At 33.9% G+C, this 15,118-nt stretch overlaps 1 protein-coding gene across 1 annotated transcript in view; it reads right to left on the reverse strand.

Moving 5' to 3' along the window:
* LOC144304002 (bifunctional heparan sulfate N-deacetylase/N-sulfotransferase 4) overlaps window positions 1-15,118 on the reverse strand; it is a 285,189-nt gene that overhangs the window by 89,466 nt on the left and 180,605 nt on the right. The window contains exon 6 of the mRNA XM_077882441.1: window positions 13,635-13,763. Within this exon, the coding sequence (XP_077738567.1) occupies window positions 13,635-13,763 (129 nt within the window). The remainder of the gene's footprint in view (window positions 1-13,634; window positions 13,764-15,118) is intronic.

Here is a 15,118-nt window from a genome sequence, read left to right on the forward strand (position 1 = left end):
ACTTTGTTTCTAAACCTGTGTATCATATCACTCACCTACTCTAGTGCCCCTATAAGACTTGTACCCAAAGCCCCAAGGCCTCTTCCAACCTCCTATCTCCTTTCACTCTTATCCCTGTTTCTATTGTTCTTTCCATGTATGCCTTCAGCTCATTAGTTTCCTGTCAGCATGAAACAACCTCTTCTTCAATGTCAGTCAAAATTCTAAATACTCTGTCCAGCTCAAAAATCACATTGTCCTTGTAGACTTTTCTAATTCTTTCAGACCCTGGAAACCACCCTTTTGTGTATTTCCATTCTCCTCCTCCTCTTCTTCTTCTTCTTCTTCTTCTTCTTCTTCTTCTTCTTCTTCTTTCTTCACTTTTTTTTTTCATTACACTGAGTATGGTGCCCAGTATGGGGCTTGAACTCACCATCCTGAGATCGTGACATGAACTGGGATCAAGAGTCAGATGCTTAACTAATTGAGCCAACCAGGCAATCATCCATTCCTTGTTAAAATAGCATTTATCAAACTTTATATTTATTTCTTTCATCAGTCTATGAGGACTGTACCCTTGTGTTCTTACTTCTTTGATACACTAATAGTACTTAATTGGTGCTTACTGAGTGAATCAAGGAACCTACAGCTTTGATGTGAGCATGCAATTACACAAACCTATTCAACCCTAGAAGTTGATGGAGTACAGTTATTGCTGCTAAGATCATTTTCCCTCAAAGAGACAGGTTTTTCTCAAGTTATATTACTGTTTTGACAGTTGTCTGACTAGGAAGACAGCAAAATGTAATGCAAAAAGAGTGAAGGCTTTGGTACCTGACTTCCTAAGTTAAACTTGCAGTTCTGCAATCTCCAGCTGCATGATACTACATTAATTAACATTACTGGATAGTTTCCTCATTTAGAAAATGGAGATAATAACATCCATTTCATATGGTTCTTGGAAGGATTACATGAGTTGATACACATAAATCATTTAGAATATTAAATATAGTAAACATTGAATAAGTACTAGCTAGCAATTTACTATAACTAGAACAAAGAGAACTTTATCATATTAAAAATAATGGGTGTCAATACTTGAGTGGGTTTTGAAGATGGCTTGGATATCACAGGAATTTTTACAGATTTTACCTGCATATCTCATATTTATGTTTGTGTTTCTTAGGAAATTATTGCTAGTTATGTCTTTCTAATTTTAGGCATTCATGTAGGCAGTTAAGATAAAATAAAATATTACTTTAAGTCAAATTTGCATAAAAATTATAAAGCACTTTAGGTATACATTGTTTACCTAAATTACAAAGTCATCTGTGTGTGTCAAAACAAACAAGCGGACAGTGATCAAATATACAGAATTGCTTTCAATTGCACATTAACATTGTAAATCTTGGGCTAAAGATCACTTCTACAGCTCATAATGACATCTATCCAGGAATATACAGTGGTTTATTGATCTCTATACCACTCATATTCTCCCTGCACTCTCCATCCTCCATTGCAACATAAATGTTGCTGGACTCATGGAGCTAATATGGAGTGGATCCTTGGTTGTGTAAGGACAGGAAATAGAATTGGGGGAAAGAGACAGATGGTGAACACATAAATCAACAGGATAGCTTCAGAGAGTAGTAGATGCTATGAAAAACTAAGACATGTAAGTGATAGGTACTGAGTAAAGGGCAGGCAACCACTCTCTGAAGAAATGACGTTTGACCTGAGATATGAATGGCAGAAGAAATTAGGCTTACAAATTTCTGAAAGCCACGGTATTTTGAAACAAAGTGCCAGTAACACAAAAGTCCTGAGGGGCAAACAATCTCGGCATATTTAGACTGTAAAGACATAAGGATGGTATGGTTGGAGTGTAGTAAGTAAAGGGCAGAGTGGAACTTGATTACTGCAGGGAAGATGGCCAGGTCATGGCCCAGAGTTTGAGTTTTATTCTAAGATTAAATGAGATGCCATTGGAGGGCTTTAAGAATGGCCATGACATGCTTTATTTTGCATTTAATAATATCATCCTGACTGCTCTTGGAATAATGGAGTCTGGGTGGCTGGAATGGTAGCAGCTGTCTGGGAGAGAGATAACGGAGCCACTGTCTTTGTAGGCTCATCCTGGAGATGGAAAGAAAATAAGCACTAATTGGAGTATATTTTTGGAGGTAGTGTTGACAATACTTACTGATGGACTTATTCATTCAACAGATATATAATAGGGCCTACCATGGGAACATGTCATAAAAGTAATGTGCCTTATTTAACTGGGAGTTTGCTTGCTCACCAGAAAGTCATTTCCCAAACCATCATAGTTCAGCCAATGGCTCCTTGCACTGTAAGTCACTATGTCTGTGCTTGCTTATAGATGGATTTCTTTTTCAAAATCTGATGAGCACTGGGTGTTATTCTATATGTTGGCATAACTCCAATAAAAAAATAAAAAAATAAATAAAAATCTGAATCACTAAAGATTCAAGAGTCATTATATGCTATAGCATATACTTTTAAAGAAGCATTTGGCAAAAGATAGGATAAAAGCTACTTCCAATTTGGGGCAATGTGATATGTTTAAGTTTCTTTTTTATTTCTCTAAATAGCTCATAATTCCTAAACTCTATGTTTATGAGCATAACATCTCAGTCCATGTAGAAAGCTCTGCCTATATAGATTTGATTGCTTGAGCAAGTTGTTTAAGTGAGCTACAGAATGGACTTCTGAAAGGAAATTTCAGGAGGATGGCAATTTTCAAGTCACATCTTTTATTCACATTTGATTTGAATGTGTACCTGTGTGTGAAAGAGAATTTAAGTGGATATAATAACAGCTTCAAGAAGGAGCAAAATTCCGCTACTTACACTTTATACCTTGAATGCTATTATTGGATACCTTAAACTGTGCTAAAAGTGACAATTATAAATCAGGGAAACGCTTCATGCTTGGAATCTTTTACATTGTTTAAGTTAGTAATTTTCACATAGTTCTAAAGGATGTTGGCAGTTGTGAACTTGCCGTTTACAAGAACACGACCTTTTCTTTACTTCTAAATCTCTTTGCCCCTTCTCTAGTTTTAGTTAATGTCTTCACAGAGGTCATTGAACTCTCACTGTTCTGTTAGATGTGAAGTTCAATGGAGACAGATCTGTAGGATCAATGATTGTAGACATGAAGAGTACCCTTTCCCTTTGTGATAAGTAATGAAATCTAGCCTAGAGTTTTCTATTTAATCTGTGGGATTGGGTTTTCTTATTTCTATTGAGTTCAATTTGTTCATCTAAATTATCTATAATTATGAAACAATTGGGAAGGTCTTCCATTTTTCATATAATTAATTTTTATGTACTAAACACAGAGATTGCTATAATTCTATTTATTCCTCATTTGAGCAAGATTTCCACAACAATGTTCACTATAAAGTTTTAAAAATGTATGGACCCAGTGTTTCCAGAAAACCTCTCTATTGTTAATAATAATAATAATAATAATAATAATAATATAGGCCTTAAAATCAACAACACTAACCACAAAACCAGAAACTTTTGACAAAAACATCTGAGGTACTTTGGTAGGAACCAAAACCGAATTAAAAAAACAGTCTTGCCTGGCCAAGCAAGTGTTGCATTTGATGGGTCAATTTGTTTTACTGGAAGAAAGAATAATGATAGAAATGTTATCATTTAAAAATAGCTCAGAAAGCACAATAAAGTAACACAACCAAGAATGTTTTCAGAAGCAAAACATATAATAAACTAAAAGCCTTGGTAAAAAGAAAATGTCTTTACCCCATGATTTATGTGTTTCAGCAGGGAGAAACAATCAAGCAAAATTCAAACTGTAAATAAACCCAGAGTTTATGGGCTGCTAACACACCTCAAATATCATTTGATAATAAAAATGATATATATTTCTACTTTTTCAAGTAAGAATTCTATCCAAATTATTTACATTTTCTCTGAAAAACCAAAGCACTTACTTTTTTATCACATTTCATATTATCTGTGTAAAACAGTAAGGGGACTAACATTATTCTCCCCATTTTACAAACAGAGAAATTCTGAAGCAATGGAATATTATATGACTTTTTCTTATAATTAATACAAATAATACATTAAAACAAGATCCTTTGAATTTCAGTAACTAGATAAGTTACATTCCTGCGGCCCATCTGATGAAAGAGAAAGGAATGGGTTTCCATTTTTTCTTCTTTCCATCCTTGACTCCTTCCCTTTCCCTTCCCTTCCCTTTTTTCCTTTCCTTTCCTTATCACCTCTCCCCTTCCTGTGCTTTCCTTTCTACTCTTTCATTCTCCCTTCCTTTCCCTTTTCTTCTGACGCAGCTCTAACAATTTGTGTGAAACAGCATGTGGTATATCATACATGCAGTTATGATCCTATAATTTTCACTTATGAGTTTATTCAACAAATACCTGTTAAGCCAACACTTCATGCCTGCGGGTACACATAGCATGGGTAAGGAAGGTAATATAAAACATAAAGATACCACTGAAAGCACTCTTGTGCATGTGGCTCCATGTGTATATATAGCAGTTGAGTCATGTCCTAAACCTGTGAGGGCCCAGGTGAGGAAGAGAAAGTAGAAGTGAAATCTGAAGGATTAAATAGTAAGGTGGAGGTGGGAATACTAGGGATAGAAAAGTACTGTCGGCATAGGAAGGAGTATATACTAATGTTCTCTATATAGGACAGACCCTGAAATGTCAGCTAAAATTACAAATAACAATTAATAATTGATTCTGTCACTCTCTTGCTTAAATTCCTTCTCTTCCTACAACAGAATAATAACATTCAAACTGTCGACATGTCATACGAAATTTTTATGATCTTATTCTTACCTACTCTTAAAACTTTATTTTCATTTTGTACTCCTGCAAAACCCGAACATTTACAGTTCCCAAACTTGCCATGGTTATTTTACCCTCTATAACTTTCTATGTCTCTTCTCTCAGACTGGAAACCTCCTACTGCAAACTCCCACTCCACAGCCCCACCATGCTACCTTATTTGTCTGATGAATCCTTACTATTGTTCAGCTCACTCAAATATCAATTCCTCTGGACAGCATTCCCAAGCATTTCTTGACTGAGTTATGCACATGTATGAATATTCACACATTAGAACTATTTGATAGTGTCCTCAGGATGGTCTCTTTAAAAAAATGGAATAAAAGAAGAAATAAAATGATTGAGATACAAATAGCAGTTGAGGGTTTGCCCTCTAAAGAACAGTCGGCATTGTAAGAATTAATTATAAATTAAGTGCCAGATTTCCAATCATTTTTATCAGGAATTGTTACATTTAAGATTAGGTCAACCTCAAATAAAAAATTGACAAATAAATATCAACTCAAGCTAACTTTAATGATAGAACCTTTTCGGCCATCTGCTGATAAGAAAATTAGATTTTTTCTTTTTAATTCCTCAATGGAAACCAGCAAGTTAGGTATTTACATAGATACTCATTATTTCAGCATATAGATTCTAATGGAAAATTGAGACTAAATAATTTGGTCACCAGAAATAAAAAAATATGAAAACACGAATATGTTTTGGGAAAGTCAATATGTTTATGCTCATATTTTTATTTTCACATTATCTGACTCCTTGGAGTAGTCAGGGGAAAGTGAAGTAGGAGTAAACAAAGTGAAATAAAGTAAAGTGATACAAATGGTCTTTCTGCTTCACTGTACTACAAAATTAGAAAAAAAAATAAATATGAAGAAAAAGAAACAAGATATATTGAAGGTGTTATATAATTTGTGGAAGAGATGATAAAAATCAAGAATGGGGTGAAAACTCACAAACCAAAAAATAGCACACATTTTCAATTTTAATTTTGTGAAGTTCTACAAAACCCACTTACCTTCCTACTATCCCACCAACCCACTAAGGCATATAAACAGTGATGCAGAGAGGTTTTACTTTTCTTTCTTATCACCACAAATTCACTGGTTTTTGCTTCCAAACTATCCCTGAATGTCAAGAGCATTATGCATCTAATACTTACATATTACAAGCTTCAAAATAAAGAGAGGGGAAGAAAGGTTTATCTATTGACTAACATCTGCATAAATCAGAGGTTGCATTTTTTTCTGTTGAAAATTTATTTATGCTAAAGAGCTGTTCCATCACCTTTCATAACATGCTTTGGGAAAACTAAATTATCCAGTTACACTAGATGAAATAGACTTCCTCAATAAAATATTGCTGTTTTCATTTATTTTTCTAGGGAAACAAAATTGAAAAAAAAAAAAAAAAACCAATGCAATTTTATGGATTTGCTCATGGTCTAGAAATATATAGGAATGTAAATTGTATTCCATCAGGATCTGTAGCAACCATTGCATTAGAAAGAAGCATGTCTGCACAATAATAGCAATCTTCCTTTTATTTGATGAAAAGAGAGGGTTCAGGTTTAGGAGACAAAAATATTCTGTCTAATTTCTATGTAAATCCTACTATGGAAAATTAAACAAAAGTTGCACTACTCCCCTAAATGAGAAAAGAGCAAAATTTCTTCACATTCTCTAGATCCTTGTACTAACTCTGATCCTGATTTTCGGTGTGAATAGAAAGAATAATATCATACATAGTGAGGCCACGGATCTTAGCTGACTCCAGATTTTACAAAGTCCCTGCTGTGAGTGTGAATCACCTCAGAAGTGGTGATTTATGTCCTTTTGTAAAGGTTAGTCCTGCAAATCTTTAAGGAAAAAAAAAAAAACAGATAAAGGGAAAAAAAGGTGACTGTAGATCTTTCAGTGAGTGGAAATAGAATTTTCCACAATCTATATACTCTACGGGGGTCCATTCTTCTCACAGTTGGTGGCTGTTCTTCCAGGCTCCGTGCCCCACAGCAACCAGTAACACTAATTGCTTCAAAATCCCTGCCCAGATAAGAGGCATATTTCACTATAGTAGAGCAGTTAGAAGTCAATTTATTTATTTATTTTTTAAATAAACAGTGCTAGAACACATGTAAAAATATCCTGCGACCCTGAGTTAGAAATATTAATATATTATTTTGTAGAGAAGCATATTTTGACAGACTATGCAACTGCTTTGTTTTACATGGAATATTATTTGATTGTTACGATTTTCTATAAAGCATGGCATTTATAGGAAATCAGAATCAAGATCATCAAAGAATACTTGGATGTCTTAATATCAGTAATCAGTAATTCTTTATAATCTGCTCTAAAATAGGCTTGGGATGTTTCTTGCATTTTATATTGTGCTGCACACAACATATGTTTCTGTGAATTTATCTTACATATCTGATTCTGTATTATTTCAGCACTAAAAGAACTTAAAGTTTGGTTCAGGCTATTCATGTTGATGTTTTCCTATACCTTACAGCTGTCTTTTCTTTACTTTGTCTTAAGAGCCAGCACTAATCCAAAATGTACTGCACCTGCTATTAGATACCACAAACTTGGAGATTGATATACACGAAGAAGGGAAGCTCATTAAGCAGCCTCGGTGTATGAGAGTTCAGCAGACAGCACATGGAGAGGTATATCATTGCAGTTCCATTATACTCTACTGTCAATTTCAAGTACACCACTCTTTCAGGCACATATTTTTTCTTCATCTGAATTTGCAACTGGCCAAAATACAGGCAAAGGTTAGTAAGTCTAGACACTGCTTCAAACTTTTGGAAAACATAGATTTCCTGGCTTCAGTACTCTCATTTTAAAACATTCTAGAATCCGAACATCTTTTTAAGCATATCTGTTAAGAAACTTAGAAAATTTCTATTTTCATATTGTTCTTTGTGTAGCACAGAATTAAAATGAGTTAAAAAAAATAAATCCGGTAGAACATACTCATTTCAAGCTTTTATAGTTACTGGTGACACCATCTGATAAGACTCCAGACTTCCTTTATTATTGTCAGTTGCTGCATATTTTATAGGGTAGTGTCTCGACTTGAATGATGGTGGGTTACCTGGTATAAGCTGTTTCACCTCATACATGATTAAATTATATTTCTTCCTGTCTGAACAAAGATTATATTGAAATACAGGAAGGATTCGGCACCAGGGAAATACATGTTAGTATTTGACAAGTGTGGAGCAGTGCAGGAAAATATCAATATGTGATGAGGTCATGATAGAATCTAAGAAAGATAGGAGGAAGTTATCCGAATGTTAAGTGGATAGATGCCTGGCTATCCTTTTGAAATGCCGTTCAAATGGCCCTCATATCATTTAATTTTCAATTGTTAGATTCATTTGGGCAAAACAAGTTGGTATTCAAGAAATCAAGAAACCTTATTCTTTGCAGTTTGCTGAATCAAAAGATCTAATACCTCAGTAATAGGAGGTCATATGCAAGTCAAGATGTGAAAATATATTCTAATTTATATTTTCTGTTTTATGGTAGATGAGAAAATAATGACTTATTTAATTTAATTTTTTAATAGTTTACTTTAGTAATCTCTACACACAACATGGGGCTCAAACCCATGACCTCAAGACCAAGAGCTGCATGCTTTCTTGGACTGAGTTATCCAGGCACCCCAGAAAACAGTGACAAATTTTAAAATGTGCATAGAAGCAGGGTGTCAGCTAGAGTCACAATAAAAAAGAAATGTTGAAAACACATAAAGAAAAACTATCAGAGACATCTGAGTACAGAAGTGATACAGGTCTTTTCTAGAGGGGACAATACAAAATAATGTGAATCCCTAAGTTGGAAGCTAGACAACAAAATTTCCCTGATCTTGGTATGATTCATGTTCCCTACCTCCGCCTTTTGTGATATGATATCAATTATTAAAAACTTAATGTGTAGTTAACACACGATGTTACATTAGTTTCAAATATAACATAGTGATTAGGCAAGCCTATATTTTATGCTATACTCACCACAAGTAGAGCTACCATCTGTCACCATACAATGCTATTATAACGCCATTGACTATATTCCCTATGCTGTGCCTTCCAACCCCATTATTATTTCCATAACTGGAAGCCTATGCCTCTCATTCCTCTTCACCCACTTTATCCATCACCTACCTTCCCTACCTACTGGCAACACCAGTTTGTTCTGTGTATTTATGGATCTCTTTCTGAAGAAAGGTTTGTGCCTTTTTGACTGCAGAGCAGAGTTTTGGAAACCAGAAAAAAAAAATACGTGGAACTTTTTAAGGTTATTTAATCCAGTCGCCTTCCTTTAGGCTGATGAACTCCCAAGGTAATAAGAAAGAACTCTATAGTTGTTGATTCTATTTTAAAGTACTTTAGAGAGGAAGATTACAGGACATTCCCTCATATACTTTTTCCAGCTGTTATTAGCTTCATAGGATGTTTACGTGAATCCTATGAAGGATCCAGACCTATTCAAAACAGTTCTGCTAAATCTGGCAGTAATATTTCTTTCAGTATACTAATGATAAGAATTTTTTTATTCTCAATACATTTCCCTTAGTACATCCACCACTGAATTACTTCCCATTTTTGTCTCATTCTTGCATTTGTATACATGTTGATAAGTTACTCTTTCTTCTTTTCCTCTGACTTTATGATCACAGAGTATAACCACATTTATAATGCTGGTTGGTAATATTTAAAATTAAACTTACTTTATATTTTTTAATGTTTTACAGTGAAAGAGATACACCCATGTCTGGTTGGGTAAGAGTAGAATCACAGATTTTTAGCATCAAAAGAGATATTAAAGTAATAGATTCCATATTCCTACATTTCTGTTTGGGTAACTTCAATGACAAGGAACTTAATATGCCATGATGCATCCCATACAATTTGCTGGCAGATTTAATCTGCTGTTATATAATATTTATTCTTATATGATGCTGGAATTATATGACTATTTTCTTTGAAAATAATTTTGGGGGTTTTCATTATTTCCTGTTAATTTCATCTTGCTAGAGTTGATCTATCATTCCAATGTGATAAGAAAGACTAGACATTAATATTATCTGGAGTATTTACTATCACTGCTAGCTTTCTGTCATGTTATCTATATCTTTATTCATCCATTCATCAACATACAAAAGCCCCAGTGCTATGAACAGAAATCTGTACACTATTTAACAAATCCTTGGAGAAAATTAGCATAAAAGAAAGATGTCATAATATACGATAATTATAGTATTTCTGTGATGTGAAAGTGCAAATCATCAATGAAAAAACAAATTAAAGCTAGATTGGCCTTTAATCTTTAGTTGATGCTAACCCTAGTGATTGTTTATCCTACTTCTAAGTCCTCATGAAAATCACTTTTTCACATTGTAATGTTCAGTTGGAACAGTAAACAGAAGAAGTGGTCATCTCCAAGTGATTTCATGGATGTTGAATGCTTCCTACTAAATACTTATTATCACAAGGGACTTGATATCTAAAATAATGCAATCCTAGACCTCTCCTTTGGGAATGGATTCTGTTAGAATATAAGTATTCTTAGAGTTAGCATATTAATTAGTTCATATCAAGAGCATACCTTCATATCAAAAAACTTTCAGAGGTTGTCTTGAGCATCATTTTGGTGAAAGAGTAGTAAAGAGATATTTTTTACTCTGATAAATAATTAAGTAATGGCTGGAGAAAAAGAAGAGACCAAAGGGGAGGGCTGGGTGTCAGTATGATATTTCCTCTTTGTTTTCTTCTTTCCTCACTCCATTCCTATAACTTCACTCCTTGATAGACTTGCTAGAACCATCTAACCTGAAACCGTAATTAAGCATCCTATTTCTTTCTCCAGATGAGTGTATTGATGATAGCTCATCACCTGAGGTGTCTCTCTATAGGACACATGCACAAAAAAAATCCTAAGCTTACATTCCAAGATTCTTTATTCATCACTTCCTCTCCTCTATCAGTGTGGCCCATTTTATTTCATTCACATTAAGTATCTCATTTGGGTGTGGTAGTTAATGTGTCAGCTTGACTGGACTTCAGAATGACCAGATTTTGGGTGTGTCTGTGAGGGTGTTTTGGATGAGATTAACAATTGAATTGGTCGACTGAGTAAAGCAGATTGCTCTCCCTAATGTGGATGGACCTCATCCAATAGGTTGAAGGCCTGAAAAGAACAAAAAGGCTCATCATCCTGTGAGTAACAGGGAACTCCTGATTGATAGTCTTTGAGCTAGAACATTGTTTGTTTTCTTGCCTTCAGATTTGGTTTGAAACATTGGCTGGATCTTGATATTGCCAGTCTTTGGACTGGAACTACACCATCAGCTCTCCTGATTCTCAGGCCTAAGGTAAGCCATTAGGACTTGTACTGGAACTAGACAATCAGTTCTTTTGGGTCTGCAGCTTGTTGACTGCAGATCCTGAGGCTCATCAACCTACATAATCACATAAGTGAATTCTTTATAATAAGTCTATCTCCCTCCCATTCCATACAGGTTCTGTTTCTCCAGATAACCCTGACTAATACATCTTGTAGCTTCTGCCTACACAGGTCTGGAATTAAGCCCCATTTTGATGGGTACCACCATATACTGCCTGCCACCTGTCTCCCTAGAGAGCCAAGGAGAAATATCTCCTTAGATTGCTTATGGGTGTACACTGTCCATGTTTTAACCAACATTGTTCCTAATTTCACATCTTGTGGACCATTCTTTGCCAGATGGAGGCTTCATATTACCATATTTTACAATGTCCTATATCATCCACACCGTTGACCATCTCTAGCATTGCTCTTTCTGCTGTCTATCCAGGTTTCTCTCCTTTACTCATGTATCATATTTTGAGTTCACCATCAATTCACAATGATAAAGCAAGCACAGTTGTGAATGAACACAAGAAGCCTCCTGAAACTTCCCTTTCCCACTGTTAACATTCCACTCATAATTAAAATTGATCTGTGTGACACTGCTAATGTTTTTAAACAATTTACACTAGTGTTGTTTTGTGAATTCACAAGTGCTGAAGGTAGAAATATTAGATGCCAACTAGTCTTTTATTTAAAGAACCAACTATACATCTTCAAATGATGCTTTATGAGAAGAATGGTACTGAATTCAAAATTTAAAAAAAAGTTTTAGATCCATCTCTTTAATGACAATGAGACAGGCAGTCAAATCATTTACAGAAATAGCAGTCAGGCCTAAGGTCACCATTTTAGGGGAGGCAATCATCAGTGCTCTCATGCTTATCCACTTCCCCTTAGGAAATGGTTGGTGCAGGTTTGGGGACAAAAGTTTAGTGCTGAAATGAAAAAGGTATGAAGAAATGACCCTTGCATTTGTGGAGATCAAATTTTCAATTAGTGAGGAAAGGGGTAAACAGAAAGGTTTTCCACATTTTCATTCATTAACATTCACATGCACACCTCAATTTCCAAAATAATACTTGTAGAAAATCCTGATATCTTTTAAATGTCAATGAGTTTGAATTATACACAAAACATTGGAATGACTCAGATTTATGTCCATAAAAAATATCTTTGAGTCCCATTGAAGACTGTCTAGTTAACTAATTTGTTTACAGAAGTGCAAGCAAGCTCTGAGAAATGGTTTCCTGCAAAAGATCATAGAGCATCCAAGCTGTTTGCCAGTATAGTGCCACCGCAGCACAACAGACCTTTTTAAAATTTTGTTTTGTTTTCAATAACTATGCCATTTGAGTGAAAGGTTTTTTGATTATTCATATTTATTCATACAAAGCATTTTAACCCCCCCACTTCCCTACTCCTTGAATCCAATTTGCAAGTTTTCATTTTTGCACAATGTAAGTTTTTATTTAATTTCTTCAGGAATTTAAAATACCATAGAAAAATTATCTAAATAATTCATTTTAAACGTACTTTCACCATAGACAACTGAGCTGTTTTTTTTTTTTTTTTAATGCATGAATCTTTTTCTCTGAGTATGAAAGTTTGTTACATTAAATAAGGTGGGGACAGCATATTACCCACTACTTCATATTTTTTGTATGTACTAAGATGTAAAGAGGGGTTGTTTTTGTCTGACCTTAGAAATGGAACATTAATGGAAGAAAAAAATCAGAAAGCTGAAATAATTTCAACAGTATCTAATTATAATATATCCCCACCTTGATATACTTTTATACACATAAAAGGAAATGCAATTGCAAAAATTTGAAAGATAAAAGGACACGATTAAAGAAAAAGGGGCCAAATTCTCTATTTTGATTCCAAATAGAATTAGTGGAGATTTTTAAAATAGGCCTCAGATGACCCTTTAAACAAAGATAATACCTAGTTACATATTTTCAATGCAATTTTACATTGTAATCATTTTTAGAGACTGAATTGTATGCCTACTCATATGTTGAGCCAGAAGCAAACTCAACTTATATGCATTCACTGATAACATTGTGAATATTAATTTGGGGCTAGAGAGCTGCATATTATGTCTTTACTACAATTCAAGAATAGAAGTCAGCACTGAGATATTATATTACATTTAGTTAAATTCAAAAGATGCTTTTTAACAAATCTGTCTTTCTTAACTGAAGATCATAAAAATTAAAAATCAAATGTGAGTAACTTGGAGATGTAGTCTAATTTCTTTCCAGTAGGACTAGTATTTACCAACTATTCTTGTGAAGGTTTGGCAATAGAAACAAAAATAAACACATATTTGAAAATTCTCATGTTATAAAAAGCATGAATAGAATACATACTGGGTTTAGAAGGATTGTAAGGAAAAGTTCACCTCCTCTGATACTTTTATCCAATTCTTGGGGTCCTCCCGGATATTCTTTGTAGAAAATAGTGTGGGTGAATAACCCGCAGGTCTGTCGAGGGAGGACCTGAAGAAAAGGGGGAAAAGGACCACACTGTATTACTTAATTAAGAGGTCTCCTGGTGTCTCATGACTTTGGAGTCTGCAAATTTTCAATTCGTATTGGAGTTTCCTTGGTTGCTAAAGCCCAAATCTTACTGTAATCATGACTTGCTGTTGATGTAATTATGTAAATATTAAGGGAGTTGCCAAATCAATGCTATAGGACATATAGGCTAAGCATTATCACAAAATGGTATAAATCTTACCCACCAACTGGGTTACGTTAAAGGACTGGCAAAAAATAAAAGCCTTCTTCAGATTAATTTAATTCAAATATAGAGATTTCCCAAAGTTACATTTTTCATGGTATTAGGATATTATTCTCCTTGCTTCTGAAGTCAATCTTACATGGTAGGTTCTAAGATACAAAACAATCCACTTTCATCTTTTCTAAATTTTATTTTTACTACACTCTGATTTTAAATTTTAATCACAGTAGTAGTCAAACCATATAATGACTGCCTCTGGCATATTCTGTGGTTAATTCTATTATAAATTTGAAGTCTCAACAGAGAAAGTAAATAAGTAATTTTATTCCAAAAGTTGACTTTGAATAATAAACTGCTTATTATCTAATGGAGAAATGCACCCCATTGAACAGAGTAACTATAATTTTTATCTATTCTTTGCTTAATTTCTGTAATAGTTTATATTAAATTCAAAGTAAATGAATCCATGTAATATTGGTTAAAATGAATGTTTTTATTTTAACATTTAAATAAACATTTTAAATAGTTTATATTAAATTCAAAGTAAATGAGTCCATGTAATATTGGTTAAAATGAATGTTTTTATTTAACATTTGAATAGTCAAATGTTCATGTAATTCAGTAAAGGGAAAAATGGTATTTTCACTCTGATTCAAATTATATAAGAGCAATTCTTTCTATACCTCCTGGATTTTTATGAATGTCAATACCACTATTTTCATAATTAATAACTCTATTTAAATCTGAGGCTTTTTAAGGTCTTCTAGTACTGGTTGTGGTTAGGCATGTGTATTAGTATGTTTTGCTTGGTTTTAGCTAGTGACTAGATAGAGAGATAGATTGTTCTAACAGCAATCTGAACAACAGATTAGGAAGATGTAAATATATAAAGTAGGGAGAACAGTTTAAAAACCCTTACTATGATCTAGGCAATGAGAAAATAAGGCACTGGGAGTAGGGATGGACATTTTACAACAGGCTATTTTATTTCGAAGTGAAGATTACCATACATTTTCATTCCAATGAATACTAAAAAATCCCAATGTAAAATTCATTTGATTCTATTGTCATTTATGGCAACCGATACTCCATTCTTGTATCAGATTATTAT

This window comes from Canis aureus, chromosome 33 (genome assembly GCF_053574225.1).
Source record: "Canis aureus isolate CA01 chromosome 33, VMU_Caureus_v.1.0, whole genome shotgun sequence".
Lineage (NCBI taxonomy): Eukaryota > Metazoa > Chordata > Mammalia > Carnivora > Canidae > Canis > Canis aureus.